The 24,483-nt window shown below is 36.2% G+C and overlaps 1 protein-coding gene across 5 annotated transcripts in view; it reads right to left on the bottom strand.

Annotated features, from left to right (window-relative positions):
- Nucleotides 1-24,483, bottom strand: part of Mettl15 (methyltransferase 15, mitochondrial 12S rRNA N4-cytidine) — a 206,569-nt gene that overhangs the window by 33,337 nt on the left and 148,749 nt on the right. For all 5 annotated transcript variants that reach the window (XM_029473757.2, XM_029473755.2, XM_029473761.2 and 2 more), the window contains exons 4-5: nucleotides 6,934-7,125; nucleotides 974-1,152 (exon numbers count right to left, since the gene is read on the bottom strand). In XM_029473757.2, the coding sequence (XP_029329617.1) occupies nucleotides 974-1,152; nucleotides 6,934-7,125 (371 nt within the window). The remainder of the gene's footprint in view (nucleotides 1-973; nucleotides 1,153-6,933; nucleotides 7,126-24,483) is intronic.

Here is a 24,483-nt window from a genome sequence, read left to right as displayed (position 1 = left end):
TTATATAATTTAATAAGAAACATTGAAAACAATCTTAATGTATTTTTCATATATAAAAATGATACAGTGTTTCTATTGGTCCAACATGATGAAAAATTTACCTCTGTAATTCTGTTAAATAGCTGCAGGAGTTGCATTTTTGCTTTGAGAAACTTTCATCAGAACATAGCTGTGAAGCAGCTTCGGCTTCAAATGGAAAGGATGCAATAAAGCGCCTCATAGCTAGAATCAGGTTCAAGAGGTTTATGGTGGTGAACAGCAGAGAAGATGAAATGTTTCAATAAGTCCCTTAGGCTGATTTAGTTAGCATCCACAAAGCAGAATAACCTATATATCACGTATCCTTTGTTGGCTGACTGTTTAGAATAGATGTATGAGTCACTGAGGTTTATTTTAGCAGTCGGGTAATGCAATTCTCCTTTTGCCTGAAATATTAAATCGTAGAAATATGAAACTATGAGAGGTAATGTCAAATCTCACACAGGATGCTTATCAACCACTGTGATGGGGCAAGACATTCTTTAAACCTTGTGGATCCAGGTTTCACCTTGGTCAGCACAAATGATACATTCTCATGTACAAAATTTCTATTATGTTAATCAGACACTTATGGCGAATACTTTTAGTGTGTAGTGTTAGAGTTGCCAGAGTAAGAAAGCTTGAAAAAAAGGAAAGGAATCCTGAGATTTGAGGAGGATATGAACTACTCTGTTCTGAATGATTTCATATGCAAATGAATCCCTCTGGGAGTCACACACACACATACACACGGTATCGATATATATATATACGTATATATATACATATATATATGTATATATATGTATATATATACATATACACACACATATATTTGTATAATACATTATATATGCAATAAAAATATATATCATAATATATACACATATATATATACAACACATATTAGTTGAACTTGTTACTCCTAGACAGTACAGCGAATTATCAAGTGTACCTGCAACAATGCTGGCAAGCTGCTGGGTTCTAGAGATAGGGTATGTGCTGCGTGCTTGAATGATCGCAGAAGCAATTTTTTTGGCATGTTTTTCCTCTCCATATGCTCTTAGGATGGATGCAAGTGCTTGTTGATCTAAAGCATTCACAACATCAGAAGCAGTGGGCATGTCAGGGTACCTGTGCACAAGAAGAGCCAACAGTTTACTGAAACCATTTTCTTCTTTCTTTCTTTCTTTCTTTCTTTCTTTCTTTCTTTCTTTCTTTCTTTCTTTCTTTCTTTTTCTTTCTCTCTCTCTCTCTCTCTCTCTCTTTCTTTCTTTCTAAACTATTGAACAAACCATTTATCCCATAATCTTACATTGGTAGAGATCTTCACATTTTGATACAAAGTTGACATTCTAACTTACATCGGTGCATATTTTTTAAATATTTTTTATTACGTATTTTCCTCAATTACATTTCCAATGCTATCCCAAAAGTCCCCCATACCCTCCCGCCCCAGGTGCATATTTTTTTATGTCAATACATTTAAGGTTTTCATTGGTATAACTTTTGTATATTGACAAAAATTTAAAATTATTTTTGTTAATCTTACATAGCCATTGTGCTTATGCAACTCATTTAAAATTTAAGTTTAATACCCATACATTTAATATCTGCTATAATAATTGGTTTAGTATAATTAAATAATAGTCTGCCAGTCAAATTTATAATGAATTATGATAGATAGTAGTTTAAATTATCACAGAAATGTACATCCTGGGTTGTACGAATAGTATGTAGCTGGAGAAGGCATGGTTTACTTCTTCAGATATGCTATAAATGCATTATTTTCAAAAGCATTAAAAACCTATAAAATATGACATAAAGATCATTTCATTATTAAAAGATCCCCTTTTGCTATCTTGACTTTAACTTGCCTCAGTCTTTTATTGATACTCCAAAAGCACGTAGATAAAAGACTGTAAAATCACTGTCAAATCAAATTCTACTGACACCATTTTCGTTGATCAGAGTTGGTATTTGAGAGCACTGGGAACAGGAACTGAGACAGTCATGACAAATTGCCTAGACAAAATTCTAAAGTAGACTAAAGTATCATACACATGAAACAAGTTTCCAGTTTACACTGTAATCATGGCAATAGGAACCAGAAACATTTAATAAAGTCAAGTTAAAGGGAAGGTAAAGTAACTTGCTAGCTATGAAACACAATAAATTTATGAAATTCATAGGCAAATGAATGGAGCTTGTACTGGCTGGTTTTGTGTGTCAACTGGACACAAGCTGGAGTTATCACAGAGAAAGAGGTTTCAGTTGAGGAAATGCCTCCATGAAATCCAGCTGTAATGCAGTTTCTCAACCAGTGATCAAAGGGGAGGGCCTCTTGTGGGTGGTACCATCTCTGGGCTGGTAGTCTTGGGTTCTATAAGAGAGCAGGCTGAGCAATCCAGGGGAAGCAAGCCAGTAAAGAACATCCCTCCATGGCCTCTGCATCAGCTCCTGCTTCCTGACCTGCTTGAATTCCAGTTCTGACATCCTTTGGTGATCAACAGCAATGTGGGAAGTGTAAGCTGAATATACCCTTTCCTCCCCAACTTGCTTCTTGGTTATGAAGTTTGTGCAGGAATAGAAACCCTGACTAAGACAGAGCTGGAGGATATCATTCTGATTGAGGTAACACAATCACAAAAGAACTCACATGATGTGCACTCACTGATAAGTGAATATTAGCCCAGAAACATGGAATACCCAAGATACATTCTCAGAACACATGAAACTCAAGTAGAAAGAAGACCAAAGTGTGGATACTTCTATCCTTCTTAGAAGGGGGAACAAACAGCCATGGAAGGAGTTACAGAGACAAAGTGTGGTGCAGAGACTGAAGGAATGACCATCCAGACACTGCCCCACCTGGGAATTCATCCCATATACAACCACCAAACCCAGACACTATTGTGAATGCCCACAAGATCGTGCTGACAGGAGCCTGATATAGCTGTCCCTGAGAGGCTCTACCAGTGCCAGGCAAATACAGAAGTGGATGCTCACAGCCATTCATTGGACAAAGTACAGGGTCCCCAATGAAGGAGCTAGAGAAAGTACCCAAGGAGCTGAAGGGTTTTGCAGCCCCATAGGAGGAACAACAATATGAACTAACCAGTACCCCGAGAGCTCCCTGGGACTAAACCACCAACCAAAGAAAAACATGGTGGGACTCATGGCTCTAGCTGCATATGTAGCAGAGGATGTCCTCATCAGTCATCAATGGGAGAAGAGGCCCTTGATCCTGTGAAGGTTCTATGCCCCAGTATAGGGGACTGCCATGGCCAGGAAGCAGGAGCAGGTGGGTTGGTGAGCAGGGGGAGGTAGGAGGGGATAGGGGTATTCAGAGGGGAAACCAGGAAAGGGGATAACATTTGAAATGTAAATAAAGAAAATATCTAATAAAAAAAGAAAAAAGTATTTTGCTAAGCTTAAATTTCATTCATTAGAAAAGATAATATTGATCCTGTAGGTTTCTCATAAAATAAGACAATAGGAGAATATTCAATATAACTTGCTTAATATGTAAGTAACTAATTGAATCATTATTATTATTTTGTTTAGACTGGAAGATATGATGCTGACAGATGACAGCTGATCAGGTCTAAAAGCTGAGGAGGAAATTAATGTATGGCAGCAAAGAACCTATGTGTGGGACCAAAAAAATCCAACCTAGAAAGTTTCCCTCACAATAACTAAAAAGACCTAGTTTTAACCATGCATGTTGTGTATATTGATATTAGTTCAGTTATCAGGGGCAAAGATCACCAAGAATTGAGTCCTCAAAATAAATAATATTGATTGAACAAAGCCTAAATATTATTTCAATCAGGGGACAGAAAGAAAGCCCAAGTTCTGAACACATAGACTAAATTATGCAAGCAGAAAACAGTACTCACTGTCAGATCCCTCTAGTTTGTTTCCGTTTACAGAAGCAGGTCAAAGCATTCTAACTGATGAGCTAGCCATGACTCGACTTATTAGGTACATCTGCTAGTAGTACACTTACCACTCCCACATAAATACGCTGGGTTATTAGCTGCATACTGTGACTAGTTATGAGTTCCAAAGATATGGGAGCAATAAGATCAGAGAATTAACCAGAACGAGGTTGTGAAAACATCTAAGACTATCTTTGAAAATTATTTCTGTGTTAGCACGCTTGTGAGTCAGGAGAACTTTTTGTTCATGGTGTGTCCTCCATTGCGCATGTGTCTAACAGTCCTTCAGTCAGTTTCTGAAACTCTTACTCTATCTGATTGTTTTAGGGAGTAGAAAAAGATCCTATTTTACATGTGATGGTTTCTTTTTGGTCTCACTTACTTTTATCTATTTATGCATGGTTTGAATTGAAATAGACTTTTATCACTCCACCTTTCCTCCCTTCGGCCACTCCCATTTCCCCAAACTGACAGCCTCTTTTTCTTTTGATATCCCTGTACCAATGAGTGTTTCATATGATAGCCCTAACTTTCATCCCAGTGGGCTCCCTTTTTGGCTTACAAAATAAAGACTCTTTCTTTTAAGGTTGTAGTGATATATATAAGAATTGCAACCTTGTTATATTGGATAGCATTTTAAATGCAATAGATTCCCAATTTTAATCGGGGAGATGAATATAACAATGCTTATCTCAATTATCAGAATTATTGGGAGAGAAGGCCTACATGAATAAATACAGACAATATAATGACTGGACAACAAATATTTATGTCTTTCAGACCTTTCCAATTCACATATTTGTTAGTCATTATTTGAGCATAAAAGACAAAATCCTTGTTAGTAAATTTAGACCCTTAGCTCTATTAAAACAATTATAAGATAGCATGTATAGATTTAGTTTCATTATAACTTTGTCTTTTAAACAAGAAAATTAAAGTAGCATTTTTATCAAGTGGCATTCAGTGGACATCATCAGGTAAAATTTCATTTTACTCTTACATTAAAACAAAATAGCTATGTAGAAATTTCCATAATGCTAGAAGACAAAAGCATCATGACCCTGGGGCTTAGCAGGCCAGAAATCTCCTTTAGACCAGGCATTAAGATGAACAAGAACTGCTACTCTCACAAACACAAAGCTTCCTTGTGCTAGTCTATAGTTCACTGACTTACTGTGACTTAACTCCCAGAGAAAATCTTGAGTGCCAATTTATTATCTCCTAACAAAGACTATGTCTGCTAACAGAGTTAGCCTTTCAAGTCCTTGAGGCTTGGAATTCCTCTCTACTACATGAGAAGATAATATAATCTAAAAGCAGTGGTTGTTGAAACAAGTCAATATAGAATTAAGACTCCAATGTTTCTTGTGTGTGTCTTTGTCACAGGGATATATCACTCTTTGGGGTCTGACAGACCACATGTGTGTTTTTTATGTTTATAGGTGCATAGAGATATGTTGGGTTTTTTTTTTGTTTTGTTTTTTTTATTTGATTTTTTACCATGACCTATCATTCTGCTTGTAATTGTACTGTAAATATTTGGATGCCTGGGTTTCATTTTCCTGCATATTCACTGAAGCAATTTCCCTATTCTGATATAGCTTATAGTCCATATTATCCACCTGGAAGATCTTCATATATGTATACGTATTATCTAGGTAGATAATGGAATATAACACATATATATCACATGTGTGTTACAACTATAAATTCAAAATTAAGGAATTGACGAAAGGGCTTAAGTCTGAGAAAGAATCTCATTGTGAAGTTTTTGAGGAGAAACTTATGGATGGAGATTTACAAATTTAAATTTGCCCAAGAAGCTTTTACATTAAGAATATGGTAATTTACTTCTATTAATTAGAAACTTTGATATATTGTTTACAGAAAGCATCTTCCATATCAAGACACAAGAAGTATGTACATTTTACATATACAACATTTTATTTCTATAAAACTATCATAATCTACAAAGTTAAGAATCTCTGACCTTCACTATTAGTCATTTGTTGTTAAAGAATTTTATTACATGATCACATTATTTGTTTTATGAATGCCAATAATTCAAACAGAAGAGATCATAGGAATCAGAAATGATAGGGTTCTAATGATAGGCAAGTTAACCAGTCGTGTCATATAACAAGGGAAGAGATTTTATAGGAGAAGTATTTCTCTCACGATGTTCGTGGCATGACACAATGTGCTGAAGCAAAACAAGGTGAAGCTTCTGGCTTCGTACTCCTGGTAGGTCTAGATGTCAGTACTAATTTAACCTTTAAAGTCAATGTAGAAAAAGGAAAATTTGACTTTCTCCTACAGTGCAACACAATGCCATAATGGATCGTGTGTCCATTTGAATTGAACAATGTCAAACAAGCAGTAGTATTTCTACAGTGATAAAGAATGAAGAGGAGTCATGATGATAATTCTCTACAGTTATGTATGGGTATATATTAATGTATGGTGTGGTGCCATATATTGCAGATCTTCTGTGAAAGGTTCTACTAGGTGACTGCAGAAGAAATAGGACAGAGATATAACTGGTGACCACTGAGATCCTAGCCTATTTTTTGCAGCATTATAAAATATTATCAATTAAATAAGCTTCTGTTTTCACAGAGACGTGTGTATACAAGCACACAAACGAAGCTATTGTTTCAGCATCTATTTTTTCTACATTACTACTAAAAAGCCATGTTGTAATTAGTGAAAAAAAATTACCTAAAAGTGTATTTCCCCCATTCTGAATATCTCACTAAAAAAAAATCAGCAAATATTTTCTGTTTAGAATTTCAAAGCTAAAGAAATACTGAAGACTATAATGAGTACCAAACACAGCTGATTTACTATGCATGGACAGTTTTGGATGTGGGAGTGTGCTGGGAATATTTCAGTCTTCAAGGAAATTACAATCAAAGATTTAAGAAATTGATTTTCTTGTGGTAAGAAGCAATGTCTTTTCAATGCTAACCTATCTCCATCCATCCTCATGTCCAAGGGGCCATCTTTCCGAAGGGAGAAACCTTGTTCAGGAGTATCAAGTTGCATGGAAGAACACCCCAGGTCCATAAGGATTCCATCAATCGTTCCTGGCTGCACTCCAGCTTTCATTAGCAACGCCTCCGCTTGGCTGAACTGGCCCAACAGAGCTTGGATCTGTGTCCTGTGAAAAAATCCAGGAGATAAAGATACTTGGATTGTATTAGTGAACACATTCTATCATCAGATGACATATCCAAAATAAAGACACAAAGTACCAAGAACTTGCTTCCCACTAGACTATCAGAACACATACATTTACAAACTAGCAACATTCTTTTGTCAGGGTAGGTAGTTCATCCTTTTTTTCTAAAAGTTTCTTAAATTCATGAGTAAAAAAAAGTAGTACATGACATTCTTTCAAAGATTTATTTAACATACAAGATAATTCAAATACAGTAGGCATAAAAACAAAAACAATATAAATAAAATGTACATACATGTCATGAATGCCACTTAGGTATATAAAAGGAGCAAAATCCAGTTAGATGTGCAACAATGAAGATGAAACTGGAGATCATTATACTAAGTGAATTAAGACTGCACAGGAAGGCCAAGCATGGTGGCCACGCCTTTAATCCCAGCACTTGGGAGGCAGAGGTAGGCGGATTTCTGAGTTGGAGGCCAGCCTGGTCTACAGAGTGAGTTCCAGGACAGCCAGGGCTACACAGAGAAACCTTGTCTCAAAAAAAAAAAAAAAAAGAATGCACAGGAAAACAAGCACTACATAATTTCCTCATATGTGAAATATTAACACACTGGTCTCAAATTTGAGAATAATACAGTATCTTGCAGTAATGAGGAAAGAGTTGTAGAAAGAAGAAAATGTAAACATTTGATCAATGGATACTAAATTAAAGAGAAGATAAGGAGTTCCAATGTGCTATTGTGCCCTGATTTAAGCATTTCATAATGTATACATGTATTTCACACCACATCAATTTGCATGTGCAGTTTTTATATACTGTTAAAAATGAACATAATTAAATGAAAAGAACTAAGATAAAAAGACGAGTTCAATATGTTCACACCACTTAGTTTACTGCTGTGCATATTTATCCTGTTCTTAGGATAGGGTGTTATACAGCTACCTACTTGAGAAAGAAATGAGGACAAGACTAAATGACTCCTAAAGAAGTCCTGTTTTAGCTTCCAGCAAGAATTTCAAATTTTCCGCGAAGCTTTCAGAATCAACAGGTAGGAAGGCATTTGGATCACCATGTTCTTACTGTAATTCTCCTTCCTATACAAAGTCAGCTGCTGCCCTTAGGTTTCTTCAGAAGCCTTCAATCAACTAAAACTCATTTTGGAAGGAGAATAAGTAAAGAAATTGGGCGACATTCTGAAGTTTCATTCTCCTCTCTGAAAGTGAACAGAATGAGCTTGTATTTTAGCAACATTAGGCAACTCACATCTAGGGTATTTACTTATTGCTTATGCCATTTAAGGGGAAACTCACAGATCATCAGTATGTTTTTCTCAAATTCTGCAAGAAAGAGTAATTTTTAGATTACGTGCCAAATATTTACTGAATTTCTATTGTTGCTACTAATTATGCTATTTGGACGATGTACCAAGAGACAGGAAGACTAGTAAGCGATATTTCTTGAGTTAAAAGCTGAGTGGAAACGATATAATTTACAGAGCAATATGGCTAAAGTTGATGATAGATAAATAAATGGCCTCTCTATGTTTGGAAATATGAATACTAATAAAGTAGTATTAGAAGCCAAAACCAATAAATTTCAGGATTGGAAGACAGTTCATTAGTCATTTATGTCAATATCTGATATTTGTATCTTTGTCAATTCCAATCTCATGAATGTGATCCGAGAAGGGAAGTATTCTTCTTTAATCACCTCCAGATCCCAATCACAGGCTACAGAGATAGCCAGACACCCAATACTCATCACTGAAGAAGGTGGAAAAGAGTTGATTAATGACATCTACCAACAACTTCTTGGACAAGAAAACAAAATGCCCTGCTAGAGCACATAGAAGTTCACTCAGGAGCAGAGTGAACAAGGATGTGGGAAGAAGAATGCATGATGTCAAAAGGTGACTCTTCATTGCTAATAATGAGATTGGCTTGTATGAACAACTGTACAAAATCACAGAGAACTGAACCTGCTGATCCAGTAGAAGCAGAAATAGAGCCTAAGAGATCCCTTTGCAAAGAAGAGATGTTCAGCTAGGAAATCTTACCTGCAAGAACACAGTAGGGAGGGAAATTTTTGGCTTGGACATTTAAAGAACTAAGTGTTTTACAAATGCTAAGATAACCATCCTGTATTTATATGAAAAAACAATATATATGCAGATATGAATATAATTCAATACAATTAATTCCAATCCTAAGTACTCTGTTTCTCTGGGGAATCCTGATGCGTTCATATATCAAGCACTATTCAATGTTTGATATAACTGAACTGTAGAAAATTAATATGTCTAGTATCTACTGAACTCCATGTGAACAAACTCTCATTTTTACAATATATGCTATTTACACCTGATGATAAGGAATGTATAATATTGAAATTTAATCATCAGTAAGCACTGGTTATCTAGTTCATATTTGAGTTTTGTTTTTCGTAAAAATCACTATTACATTTGGGACTGGTGAGGTTGCTCAAGAGTAAATGCATGAGTTAGCCTGTATATTAAATCCCCCCAAACCACATAAAAGTTCAAATAAAATAAAAGGTAAAAGCAAAAAAAAAAAAACCCATCATGACATTTCAATTAAGCAGTTAATTCTGTAACTTTTCTCTTTAGTATGACCTTATGCAAATCAAGGTTAGAATCTACAGTGCATGCAGCCTTCCACAGACGACCCTTTACTTACTCTAGGGACATTTTTAGCCAAACTCTCCATTCCAATGAGACCTCAAAATTTCAGATACTGATGTTTTAAAGCTACCATGTGCTTGATGATTTATATGACAGATTGTCTATTTAAACAGTAGTTAAGGTACGGCTCTAAAGGTACTTTCAATGAGTGGCTTTTAACTAAAGGACATTAATGTGAAGGATGGAAGTGTGTCTAATCCAATCAGCTACCAGAACTTAAAATCAAAGAATCATGTTTCTGAGGGATAAAGTAATTATGCCTCAAGGTTGCAACATTTTTTCCTATCCTAGACTGTCTATCTGCTGCTATACAGATTTCCCACATGTCAGACCTCATAACTATGTGAGCAAATTCCTTGAAGTAAATCATCCCCTGCCCAGTATTCTCTCCTTCTCCTCTCCATACCCTTTTTCTCTTTCCTTTCTCTCTCTCCTCCTTCTCTTTATACCCAGGGGTGGGATGGGAGGAAGAGATAGCTATATTTTGTAGGAATTGGAGAGATTGCTCACTGGTTAAGAACAATTGTTCTTGCAGAGGATCTGAGTTTGCTTTCCAGCACCCACATGGCAGCTCACAGCCATTTGTAACATCAGTCTCAGGTGGTCTCACGCCCTCTTTGGCCTCCCTGGGCATCTACACTCATGTACACACTCAAGTATATATAACCCCACACAAACACACATAAACATAATTAAAAATACAGTTAATATCTAAAAATAGAAAAATTAAGTTAATATTTCTTACAAAAATATCTATATACTAAACCACACAGCTACATGTTTCTTGCATAATATATTACACATATTACATATATATGCATGTTTATGTATACCTGTCTCCTACTACTTCTGTTTTTCTGTTGAACTCTGGTGAACACATATCAGCCTAGGGCTACATTTCTGTTTAGATCTTTGGCACATATCATCCCATGGCCACCATAATTTGTTCATAGATCAACATGTACATACAATTCTGGTGAGTAAGATACAAGAGATATTTTCTTGGAACTTAGGAAAGGGCTCCACTTTTTTCATGTTTACATATGTACAAAACAACAACACCACAAAAATTACAAGCAGATCAAATTAAGCCAAATACATCTAAACAATTCTTTCTCTAGGTAGAAGGGAAAGTGCATGGGAGCAGAAAGCCTCCACTCATAGCTGGCTTAGGATAGGAGGGACTTAGTGAAGGTCTAGTAATTTTGTATATGTATGCATGAACACACACATATACAAATAACACCCCAAATACTGTAGCAATTGTGATATTTAACAATGCTATACTAGTAAGTAGAGATTTAGGTAAAATAAAGATATTCTCAAGAAACTATAACTAAAACTGACACAAGAAATGTAAAATATACTCTTAAAATCACTTAGTATTTTAATCTCTAATTATAAAGTCTCCAACAGAGAAAAGACAGGTGGCTCTACCATGTATTATTCCAAATATTTAAATATTTAGCTATTTAAGTAACTGCAATATTATATAAACAAAATAACACTGATATTATAATAAAATCTCCCAGAAATGAAGAGAGACAGCTATTTCAACTCAGATCACAAGGCAAGCATGCTGGATGTTTTTTGGGGGCACGTGAAATGCAAGGGTCACAGTGTACAGTAAGGGACTGGGGGGAACATATAGATCCTATTAGGAAAGTAAAGTAAAATGGATAGTTATAAGTGGATGGGGAGCACTGGGACAGGAGGATCGGTGGGGAGGGGGAGGAAAGTTAAGTGACCAAATATGGGAAAGACAGCTGAAATTAGGGGCCATTTGAAGAGTTCTATGGAAAGCCTAATAAGTAGAATCTTCTTGAAATATATTCATATATGAACGTAATCTAAATGAAATTGCCAAATAATGGGTGCAGGAAGAGCCTCTACTTTCTATTTCTTGTCATAAAAAGAAGCTTCCAGTATGGGGATCTGGTTAGCCAGTGGAGTTTCATGGGAATCCTCAAACAATTCAGGTTATTGTCAAGATTTTAGGTTGCTTTCCACAAACTGATGGCAAGGATCAATTAGTGAAGACATCACCTGTACAACCTATTGAGTATGGAGGAGTCAAGAGCCTTCACACCTTCATGCTTGCATTTTTGTTACAGGAAGGAACTCTACTCTAGCAAAGGAAAAACCAACTCAGCCTCAAACCCATTGATCCACAATGGTGTTCTCTCTGCAAGATATGCTATGGCAATGGTGGTACAAAACTTGTGGGAATAACCAAGCAATATCTGCTCAACTGAAGGCCTACTACATCAGATGAAACCCTTATGCAGCACTACTTGGGTGACATAGAACCAGAGATTGGATAGCTCAGGGACATATACTGCAGAGGACTGCTTGGTCTGACCTCAGTGAGAGAAGACTCATCTAAGGGACTGGGCAGGTCTTGTAGGGTAGGGGTGGGGTTGGGGGTGGGGACATCCTATTGGGGATGGGAATAAAGGGAGGAGGAATGGGATAAGGAATAGTTGGAGAGGGATAATAGACTGTAAAAAAAGGTTAAAGAATAATAATAAAAAACAGAAAACCTCAGCATTACATGCTTCCACTATACAACAGCAAACAGTGATATTCCTATTCACAAATAAAAGGCTAGGAGTATGTTAAGGGAAGTGCAGACTCAAACTCAGAAGGCATTAACCCAGCTATTCCATGTCTAGTACCTGGGATCTGTAGTAGCACCATCTGGGAATGTTTTTGGGAATCATTACCCCTCTAGTTCTGACACCTGCATGACACTTAGAGTCCCTATTGAGCCAGCTTCATTTTGTGCTTATCACAAGTTTAGCCAACATCCAATGATTCTGGCCCCTTCAGCATTCTGATGTCTCCATTACAACTTATATAGGTGCATGCAGTGGCTTTACAATGCTTTTCCCAAGAGAATCTAACCCTCCCAATACATCAGCTGGCTTCATCAGATTTTGAGAACCGCAGACCAAACCTTCATGACTGCACAATTCTTGCATTTCTGCAAACCTGAAAAACAAACATGCACCAGGGAGATGTTGACAAGTTCTGTCACTCATTCACTATGTAGTCTGTCTCCCTTCTGTCACAGTTGTCATGACTTTTGCACACTTTGGCTGAGAAACCTGGCAGAAGGGGGAATCCATAGGTGGCTGCTTTAAAGAAGAGGACTTGTTCATCAATATTCTCTACTCGGGCTCTCTCCTTTCAAATCAATTTGTATTTATACAACTTAGAGACTTCAGCACTCTTCATCTTAGAATTGCATTTATAATATATTATCTCAGTGAGGAGCCTGAGGATTCTCTTTAATCATGTGACTTTCTTTACCATTACCTCTGCTTTGAGTGCATCCATTTTAACTGCAAATTTAAATTCACTCACAGGTTGTTTCTAGCAAAATACACCCATTTCATGTTTTTGCTCTTTCTCACTGTATATTTGACTAACTTCATCAAGTAATAACCATGCCACAGGCTGGGTGTCCTCCTGTCTTGAACTTTCCTCCAGCAAGCAACTTAGTCCATTATTTTTTATTATAGCTCCATTCAACTTTTCCGCATTCAGGGAGAAAACAGCAAGGAGTGACTTCATGTGACTCAAAACAGCCTCTACTCTAGTTCCTAAAACTGATCTTATTCTCTGGCTACTTAAGAACACAGTCACCCTGTTGGGCCTTTCAGTCAGATTTTTTTTTTTTTTTGCCACTCCCACCAGAGTGCTACTCATTAAGACCTCCTTACAGACGTCTGGGGATATTCCAAACCAAAGCTCAAACTTTTCCCATATTTCCCCTATAAGGCATTTCTAAAGGGTTGCAGATGACATGCTCAGTAGCTCAGTAATGGCCTCATCTTCTATGGAAGCTTTCCACTTTACTTTTCACACTATGGTAACAAGATACTTGACAAAAGCAACGTAAACAAGAATTTATTTTTGGTGACAGTGTATATGGTGTATAATGTTATGGAAGGCATCAGAGCACAAACGATTCTAGGGGCCTGACCACAAGCATACACACATGAATGTGTGTGTATGAAGTGTGCATGACTGCATGTGTGCATGTGATATATATGTATACATTTGTTTTCTACTTGTAGCAAGGAAGCAGCAAGACAAGTATGTTGGTGATCTTTGGTCTTTCCTACACCCTTCCCCTGTCTTTCTTTTTTTTTTTTTTTTTTACAGTTCGATTGCAGAATTTCTTTCTTCTTCTTTTTTTTTTTTTTTGCTTTTTTTTTAATTAGGTATTTTCCTCATTTACATTTCCAATGCTATCCAAAAAGTCCCCAATACACTCCCCCCACCACTCCCCTACCCACCCATTCCCACTTTTTGGCCCTGGCGTTCGCCTGTACTGGGGCATATAAAGTTTGCAAGTCCAATGGGCCTCTCTTTCCAGTGATGGCCAACTAGGCCATCTTTTGATACATATGCAGCTAGAGTCAAGAGCTCTGGGGTATTGGTTAGTTCATAATGTTGTTCCACCTATAGGGTTGCAGATCCCTTTAGCTCCTTGGGTACTTTCTCTAGCTACTCCATTGGGGGCCCTGTGATCCATCCAATAGCTGACTGTGAGCATCCACTTCTGTGTTTGCTAGGCCCCGGCATTGTCTCACAAGAGACAGCTATATCTGGGTCCTTTCAGCAAAATCTTGCTAGTGTAAGCAATGGTGTCAGCGTTTGGAAGCTGATTATGGGATGGATCCCTAAATATGGCAGTCTTTAGATGGTCCATCCTTTCGTCACAGCTCCAAACTTTATCTCTGTAACTCTTTCCATGGGTGTTTTGTTCCCAATTCTAAGAAGGGGCACAGTGTCCACACTTTGGTCTTCATTCTTCTTGAGTTTCATGCATTTAACAAATTGTATCTTATATCTTGGGTATCCTAAGTTTTTGGGCTAATATCCACTTATCAGTGAGTAAATATTGTGTGAGTTCCTTTGTGATTATGTTACCTCACTCAGGATGATGCCCTAATGAATTTCATAAATTCATTCCTTTTAATAGCTGAGTAGTACTCCATTGTGTAAATGTACCATATTTTCTGTATCCATTCCTCTGTTGAGGGGCATCTGGGTTCTTTCCAGCTTCTGGCTATTATAAATATTCTTCACAGATGCACCTAATGGTCTATCTCTTCAGTGACTTTCATTCAAGTCAGGTTGACAATGAAGACTAACTATAAAGCGCTGCACCACTCCAATGGCTGGTGATAATTTCTTATCTTAGAACCTCTGAAGCTTCCTGATGACTCATTTTGCACTTAGTACACAATATTTCAGCGAGCTCCTTAAAATTTACATATGTATCCCACTGCTTCTGCTTCTAGTATATAAATCCCTTAAGGGCTTATTGACCATTTCATAAACCACAAATATGTTTACGTAAAGAAACACACAAATATACATATTAGCACTTTAAGCATATGAAAACTATTTTATATGTGTAGTGTGCACATTCATGTGTATACATGTACACATATATATGCTGGTTTATGTACATATAGGATTATAGAATTGAGTTATAGGATTGAACTTTGGTCCAAGTACTTTACTATTGCTGTAAGAAAATATAATAACTAAGCAATTTACATGAGAGTTTATTTTGTCTCCTGTTCCAGCTGTCTAGATGTCCACAATCAAAGCGAAGGAGAGCTAAATGAGCAGGAAGCTGAGAGATCATATTTCAACTACACATGACAAGCAGACAGAGGAACTGGAAATCAATAAGTCACACACTCTCTAAGTTTTCCTCCAGTAAGAAAATTCCTCCGTCTGGGGTCCATGACCTAAGGGTTCTATAGCCTCTCCAAATCTCTCCAGCAAGTAGGGACCGTGTGTTCAAACACATGATCCTATGGACACTCTCACTCAAACAGCTATAGGCAGCCTTTAGAAAGCCAAGTCAGTACATAAAAATAACATATACATTTAGACATTAAGTGTTTAAATATGAAAGAAAGACTTATAGTGGAAGTCCACCTTTCCAATGAAAAGATGACCAAAGAGCTCAAAATTATAGCTCATGGCATATGGGATTTGAATTTTTAAATCAATATGCATATTTTATTCTATTCTGTGTCTACATTCTTATTTTAAAAACCATTTAATTTATTACCAGGAATGGGGTACATCCCTGTAATAATAGAACTAGGGGATGTGAGGCTGGAAATAAGATTGTCATTAATTCAAGATGAGCATAAGTTATGTAGTGAATCAGAGTGCAGGCCAGGCTATACTTTGAGACTGACTGATTCATTATCTCTCTTTCTAACCCTCCTCCCCTAAACAAAAGATACAAAGTGATTATTTGTTATCAAATCAGGTACTCCAAAAAGAGATACCACATCTTTCATGAAGTTTTAATACCATGGCAATGCTTTTCTAAACTGCTGTTAGCACCACAGCCACGCATCCAGAGAAAAAGAAAGCATACGAATCATTCCTTGTGTTGGTGGTTCTCATTAGCTCCAAAACTAAGTGTGGGTACTAAAATATATAAAAAGATTATCACAAATACTTAATGGCTTTGATCTAATGAAATGAAAATGCAGGTCTTCTGACCTCTTGAATAAAGTTTTTTAAAACTTAAAATAGGCAATTTGAGTTCTACTAGGATTCTTATTTATTTTTAAAGTTCAGTGGGAGTAGAACAAATTCATTCCTTTGAAAATGTAAATTAAATTATCTAGATGTGTTTCTGAAAAAAAATGTTTTAGCCATACTATTTTGCAGTGACATCTCTAAGAAGGAGGTTCCCATAAATTATAGTTGCTGAATTTTAGTCCCATGAATATTATACATCTTTCCTAATATTAACAGAATATGTAAATAGATATGAAAATCAAATAATCTTTCAAATCACCTATGAATTTATATCAGAATTAAATTATTACACAAAGGATGGTTCTAGTTATTAGTGCATGCAAATACAGTTTTCAGAATCTGACATTTTGGTGGTGGTGTGGTGGTGGTTGGGAGGCATTAAGCTTATGTTAACCATTATTGCACAGCCTATAAACCAGTACCTATATTACTAACATTCAGTGTTGTGGGAGTCAAAATGAGAATGGCCTCCAGAGGTTTCTATGTTTGAAGACTTGGTTCTTAGTTGACAGAACTGTTTGGGAAAGGCTATGAGGAGGAGGAGGAGCGCTGTTGGGGTGAGCTTTGAGATTTCCAATGATTTGTGATATTCTTGTATCTCCCTTTACTTCACATTTTACGATAAATGTGAGCACTTGGATGTTTTTGCTGCCATAGCCAAGCCTTTTCTTAGCCAATATGGACTCTAGCACTCTGAAATTTTATGCCCAAATTAAACACTTTATTCTATTAAGTTGCCTTGATAATGGTATTTTATTGCATCAGTAGAAAAGTAACTAAGAAAAGAGTTAAATGGAGTAATGAGCCTGTTTTCATTATATAAAGACTACCAAGTATTAGTAAAGAAGATATATTCTCTACCAATAAAGAAGTGGTATTTGACATATAAAAACAATTATTCACAAGTCTGAAAGCTGTGAGTCTAGATTTATACAAGCAGAACAAGTGACTAGTTACAAAGGTTTAGTCAATTGTATAAATTTCTTTTAATTCAAGTTCTATATTACATTGCAAATAGCCTGGTGATAATACTGAAAATATAAAAAGAGTTGCATTACTGGGTTTGACAGTGGTACAAGCACCTAATTAAAAAAAAAAACCCAAAACCAAAACAAACAAAACACCCACAAACAAACAAACAAACAAACAAAAAACTGGATATAATAGGACATCCTTTGGAGGCAGAGACAGTCAGATCTCTGTGAGTTTGAGGCCAGCCTGACCTACAGAGTTTGACAAGGACAGCCAGAGCTACAAAGTGAGACCCTGTTTCACCCCCACTCCAAAAAAGGGAAACTAAAAATAAAACATGACATTGGCCTTCATGGTTTGGGTTACGTCACTGAGAATGATTATTACCAGAGCCATCTATTTACCTACAAATTTCCTAATTTACTTTTCTTAACTGCTGAATAATAGCACATTGTGTAAATGCACCACATTTTAATTATCTGTTTATCCACTGACAGGTATTATACTGTTTCCATCTGGCTACTGTGAATAGAGTATCAATGAATATGGATGACTATGTATCTCCATAGCAGGATATAGAGGCCTTTGAGTATTGCCCAAGAGTGGCATAGCTGGATCACATGTTAGATCTGCATTTAGATTTGTACATATATCTTTGAGCCTATAGGTGTTTCATTTAGAATACACACAGGGGTCAGGAAATTACTAAGGGACCTTGGGAAGATTTTTCAGTGGAGGGTATCCAGAACACACTGGTGTAAATGTTTAGAAAGGAACAATGGAACAGGAAGGATTAAATTGAGATGTGGGTAAAAGGCAGGGTAGAGGATGGAATATGGGATTGATTAATACTAAAGACTATTTGGAAATGTCATATGAAAATATCTACTCTAGAAGCATACACACACACACACAGTGTTAAAATTGAACAATACCCCTACTAGACAAAAAACTACCTAATCAAAAGTCCACATTCCCAAATGAGTAACTTGTTTTGAAGTCATTGGCCAATGAAGTCTCATAGACTCTCATTTATTTATTGCTGATGCTTGCCCCCAACTTCATGAGAAAAACCCTACTGCTAACAGCACCACATACTTGAGCAGAGAAACCAAACTGGAACTGATGAGGAAGCTAACCCTCTAGTACCTAACCTTCCCAGTGCTGAAAGGTGGTGTGCACAGTACTGGAGGAGAAATTGCAATGATCAGTTGCATCCAGATATGCACCCTACACATTACAGCCATGACTTGTCTGGCAAGACAGGTCCACCCATGCAAGGGTCACACAAATGGCATCAGAGTAACCAACTATTTTCTGATTGTATTTAATAAGTCTTTTCCACGTGATCCAAAAACCAACCTGGCACAATTACTGCCCTGGGAATCTATGGTTAGACCAGCCATAGGCCATAAGAGAAAACATATACGTATTATTTTGTAAAATAAAGATAATATTAATCTAATTTTAATGACTTACCATTGTGCCTATACATGAATGCACCTATCAATCTTTATCAGAGAAGCTTCTACTTTTAAGAGATGGTTATTAACACAGAAACCAAGGCACAAAAAATTAGAGACTGTAGAATGCTCAGGCCTAAATAGGACATATGAACTCTACTCAGTCCTCCTCTGCTTCCATGCTTGAGGATACTGCGGAAGAGAGGAATGGAAAGCATGTACGAGCCAGGAAACTGTCTTTCAGACACAAGGCGGATGCACATACGAACTCATGGCAGACGTGCACAGGACATATGCAGACGAAATCCTGGCCATCATGGAGACGGGAGCTGGGCACAGAAAGTCACCCCTAATCATAGTGCCATTGGCAATTTGTAGCTGCCAGGAGAGGGAAATTCAGCCTGACCACCCTTCAGAGGAAAGCCACACATCAAAAGATATTTGGGGAGCAAAAATTGGTCATAATGGTTAAAAAACTATAATGTCTGGTAAATGGAGAAGGTTGGATGGATCTGCAAAAAGCAGCAGGGCATGAATATGACTAAAACAAATTGCAGGAAAGTTTTAAAGAATAAATGAAAAGAAAAAAAAAAGAAATCACAAAAGACTAGGATTTATCAAGGACCAAAGTTATTTTCAGGAAATCTAATAGGAATGTTCCATATGATCCTAAACATAGATTTAATAGTTCAAAAATAAAAGACCTGACCACCTATACTTGTAGATTTATATTTTCTGTCTTCTATACCTGTATAAATGGTTTTTAGATGCTTAATAAAATCAGCAAATCAGTTGCAGACTTTCTGAGCACTTCTGCAGCATATCTCAACTAATGCTAGATGCTAAGGTAACAAAGTAAGACCCAGTGAAAACCTCCCAGTGCGTAACACTCTGCTCAAGCCTCTGACTCATAGATATTCTTACTGTGATAACCACATCTTATCTGATTCATAGATATTCTTACTGTGATAACCACATCTTAATTTGATCACAACATTATATAAACATTTTATAATTATACACATTTTAAAAACAACTTAGAATTTTATATTTTATATCAACATTTTATCCTCTCATTACTATTATAGCAACTGAAACTAAAAAACAAAAACGAAAACAAAAATAATTTTGTTTACAGGAGAGCAGCTAGCAGATCCAAAGGAAAGATAATGAGCCTGCAATGGATATTTGATAAGTGAATACAATCCTTCTCAAGATCACACAGGTAGAAGAAATAAGACTAAGAATTCAACTCAGGTAAAATTAATTGAGTAATACACCTTTTTTTTTTTTCTTTTTGTCTTGGAAAGGAGGAAGAGCATGATAGGGCCAAGTCTGTTCAGTGCTCTAGTTCTAGTATCTACGCAGGAAACAGAGCAAGAGTAAAGGAATTACAGAGTGTGCTGTTCATGAGAATGGTTAGGTCACCGGCAGAGATTATGACTCAGAAATCATCTCCTGACCATAAGCCTTATCGTATGCTTAAGAGCAGGAAAAATCAAAGTTGGCAGGATTGCTTACTGGGTAAAGCAGTTGCCATCAAACTTATAAGCTGAGCTTGATCCTGGGTCTCACATGGTAGATGGAGAGAGATGGAACTGCCCAGATTGTAGAACTCACTGTCACATGCAAATGAATATAACAAAAAAGAATAGAAATAATTCAAATATTAATCTGGAATTAAATGTACTAGCTTAGTGTCACATTGGCTTTAATAACTTCCGTAAAGAGATCAATCACATTTGTGACCTTTTAAGGAACATAACAAAACCTGAGAGTTGGATTATAAAATTATTAGGTTAAGCCATTCAATTATTCCTGTCATCTATTTCAATAACTTTGGTTATTTCTTTCTCACTCAAATGAGCTTGACAAAATATTTAAATGGTATTTTCAGGATCTGGGATCTCTAAGTTAGGTGTCACAATATCCAGAAATTCTATCGAATTTTGGACAATTATTTCTGTACGTGAGACAATAGTTTCTGTATGTGAGACTATAATATGGCAGAAATGTACCTAAAGAAAATCTAAAATCCTTAGTTCTTTCAGGAGAAGTTAAATCACACCTGGCACTAGAAGACTAGCCAACAACCCAAGGCTATTTTTAGGTCATGGGTTCTCAGAAGAGAACATACCACAGCCACTTTACTAGGCCAGTGCTAATTCTTACTACATTTTAGAACTTATCTTTGCATTAACAAGTGAGAGTAGCTCTCACCCTTTATCAGTTGAGCTTCTCTTTATAGCAAATGGAAACCAGCACAGAAAACCTCAACTGTTCATAATGCAGAGATCAATGGCTCATGAGGACCCTAGCCCCAATGGAGGCTGAAACTAGATCACAAATTGTAGGCCAACTTTGGCTTGATATTGAAGTCCAGGCTAGCCTGTACTAAGGAAAACCTTGTTTCACAAATAGGAAGAAAATGTAATGTTCTGAAATCCTGATATCACACTGGAAATTGAGAGAAATAATTTGATACTCTTGAATTCAAGCACTTATTTAGATAATTCCATGAAGTTATTTTGGCGTTAAGGTCTGCCAAGGCTATAACATATGGTTTTAAGAGCAAGCGACCCCTTTCTTTGATGAAAGACTAAAATATTTTCTTCTACTTAGCTCCAAATGGTGGTCCACTGAAGTGTTCTGGCATAGATCACTGGGTAAGGTGGCATTAGGACAGCCAGGCAGTCAATCTCCATGCATGGATGCACTATGTCTAGTGTCAATGGCATGTAGATGGAGCAAGGAAGGATGTAAACCTGATTTTATATCTGAATTAATAATGTCACACTCACAGACTTACTAAGAATCTATTTCGAGTGATAAACAAAATTATAAGGGGTACTTTAAAACTAATGGTAGAAAAATAATACTAACAAACATCGCAGCACTGTTCAGCTAATCAGCATCTATATCCAAAATAACGTCCAATAATATTATCACCCAAGTCTCTTTTGTAAAATATTAATAAGGCTTGAGATAATGCAATTGTGATTGTTTTATAATAAAAATATAATACACGACTATTTAGAAAGAACGGTTCAATGTGTATAATTTCAATATATAGATATATACTTAAGAATATGTTATACATATGCATATATAAAATATAATTTTGTAGTATATATAAATTCCTTCATTCTCAGAAGGAGAAAAACCTAATTGGTCAAAATCAGTCATAAAATTTTAACCATGCTCCTGCAAAAAACAGCAGTGCCAAAGAGTAATGCATTGCTAATGGTTTCCAGTAGAATAAATAGCTCCTCTGACGTCAAAACTTTGTTACACTCCAATAACTGGCTCACTTGAAATTTCAGTACAGCAAGTTACATGTCAGTTTTAAATAAGGTTATAAAAATAGAAAGGCTGGTGAACCATATTGTCGCTATGCAACCTGATACAATAAGATTTATGTCCAATAAAACATTAACAAAGGTGATAGATTATACCAAAATAGTTTCTGGTGGTTTAAGATGCCCAGAGTCTCAAATTTGAAATAATAAAATACTTCATTTTACTCTGTGTTTTTCTGAACTGAAAGGCAAGTTATCCAATGCTGATATTATATTGATAGAAATATTCATATACACCAAATATGAAGCAATTATTAATATCCTGTTATAATAGTAATAATATTCTAACTTGGTACATGAAATGATGGGAAACCTCTACAGAATTAAAGAGATAGGCTGCTATATAAGTGTTTTTCAATATGGCTATTACTGAAATATATAGAGCAATTTATGATTAAAATAGCAATTGTACTTAAACTAGACTTCAAACTATTGCTTGAAAAGCCTTGAAAGATCTATTCCAGTCACAAGTTATGATTCATACTGAAAAAAAATCAGGATCTATAATCTGTTTCATGATAAAGGGATGCAATGACATCTTTAGATTCAGTTACATACTAATTAAACAATGTACAATCAAGACAAGAATCTCTCCATGCCAGTTTGTGGTGTGAACTGGATAGAATATACCTTAATGAAGGAGAGAGGTGAAAATAAAAAAATTCTCAGCAATAATACTTATTTGAATAATTTCAAAAGATGATAAAATTATCAATAAACCACTTTCTATATAAAAATAAATCACAGTGTTATACAATATTTTTAACATTTCTATACAAATATTTAAACAGAAAAATTAATTCTTATATATATATATATATATATATATATATATATATATATATATGTGTGTGTGTGTGTGTGTGTGTGTGTGTGTGTGTGCTTGTGTGTGTGTGCTTGTGTGTGTGTGTTTGTTTTAACCATAAAATAACACGTAAATCTAAGCATACAGAGACACTGCTCTGTTTCTTAGTGATTTCACACTTTTGCTTCAAGGAAGATGAGGGCAGGAGTTTCACCACACAGACTATTTTCTCAACTCTCCAGAAAGTATATTCAGCCTTCTTAGACTATCTGTATGACCCCTAGCTCTTTGATGAACATTCATAGACTCAAATTAAATGAAATATATGCATAAAGTTTCCAAGACAGTGAATACCGCTCTCCATATGCTAGGGAAGGCTACTAAGAGTTATTAGGAAATAAAGACTGTGGAGTTGAAGTGCTAATAGGGTTGAGCCTAGGTGTGCATTATACATTAGTAAATTATGTAGTTCAATGGATGAGATATAATATGAGAAATGCAAGATAGTGCTACATAGAGTAGACTAAGATCAAAGTTATCATTTTAACAAGGTGGAGGGCAGGTGGTAGGATAACCTGAGAATGGGATGGTTAAACAGGGTTGAGAAGGTGTTGAATATGACAGCACTTGCCCAGAGTGTGGCTACTCAGAGGAAGCTTCCTCCAACCCAGGGGTTTTAATATTATAAATTATAACCATAAACCATAAATGGACGAGGAAAGAATATTCCAGCCAGAAAAAGTATCTAATACATAGATTAGTTTAGAGTATGCCCAGATTTTCTATCTGTCTGTCTGTCTGTCTGTCTGTCTGCCTGCCTGCCTACCCACCTATGAATGTATCTATAATGTAGCTGAGTTTTTTGTTAACATAGGTTTCTTTAAGGCACTTGCACCCACATGTGCTGATGTATTTTACTCTTATTCCTTCCTGTTCACCTGTGGCCACCTCCATCTTCCTTACCATCCTTTTTGGTCCCTTTTCTTCCTCTTCTGTATCCTTCTCTTAACTTTACTGTCACGTGTATTTAACTACTTCTTGTTCCCTATTCTGCACCCATTTAGGTCTGTTCCTCTCATCTCATTGTTCCCTTTGTTCTTTCATGTCAGAAATAACAAAGAAGCCACAACAAAGTGATCAAGAGGCATAGAAAAAAAATGAAGAAGTTAGGTATGGTTGGGCCTTGGGAGCCACAGTAAACATTTTATTTTCTATAAGAGTGTAATCATTACAGTTTCTAGCAAATGGTATTTTCTGACATAGCTTAGAAGGATCATTTAGTAGCTGTCATGTTCCAAATCTATTAGAAGACAGGAAGACTAGGTAGAAATTACTCCAGGAGAACAATGGTAGCTGTTCAAGCAGGATGGATTACAAGCTGCTACTCTCTGACACAGGGAATAAAAGAATCAGAATAACCAGGCATAGACTGTTCCAAA

This window comes from Mus caroli, unplaced genomic scaffold (genome assembly GCF_978045245.1).
Source record: "Mus caroli unplaced genomic scaffold, Mus_caroli_1 scaffold_2, whole genome shotgun sequence".
Lineage (NCBI taxonomy): Eukaryota > Metazoa > Chordata > Mammalia > Rodentia > Muridae > Mus > Mus caroli.
Note: the sequence above shows the minus strand (reverse complement) of the source record. Positions and strands in the feature narration are given on the sequence as shown.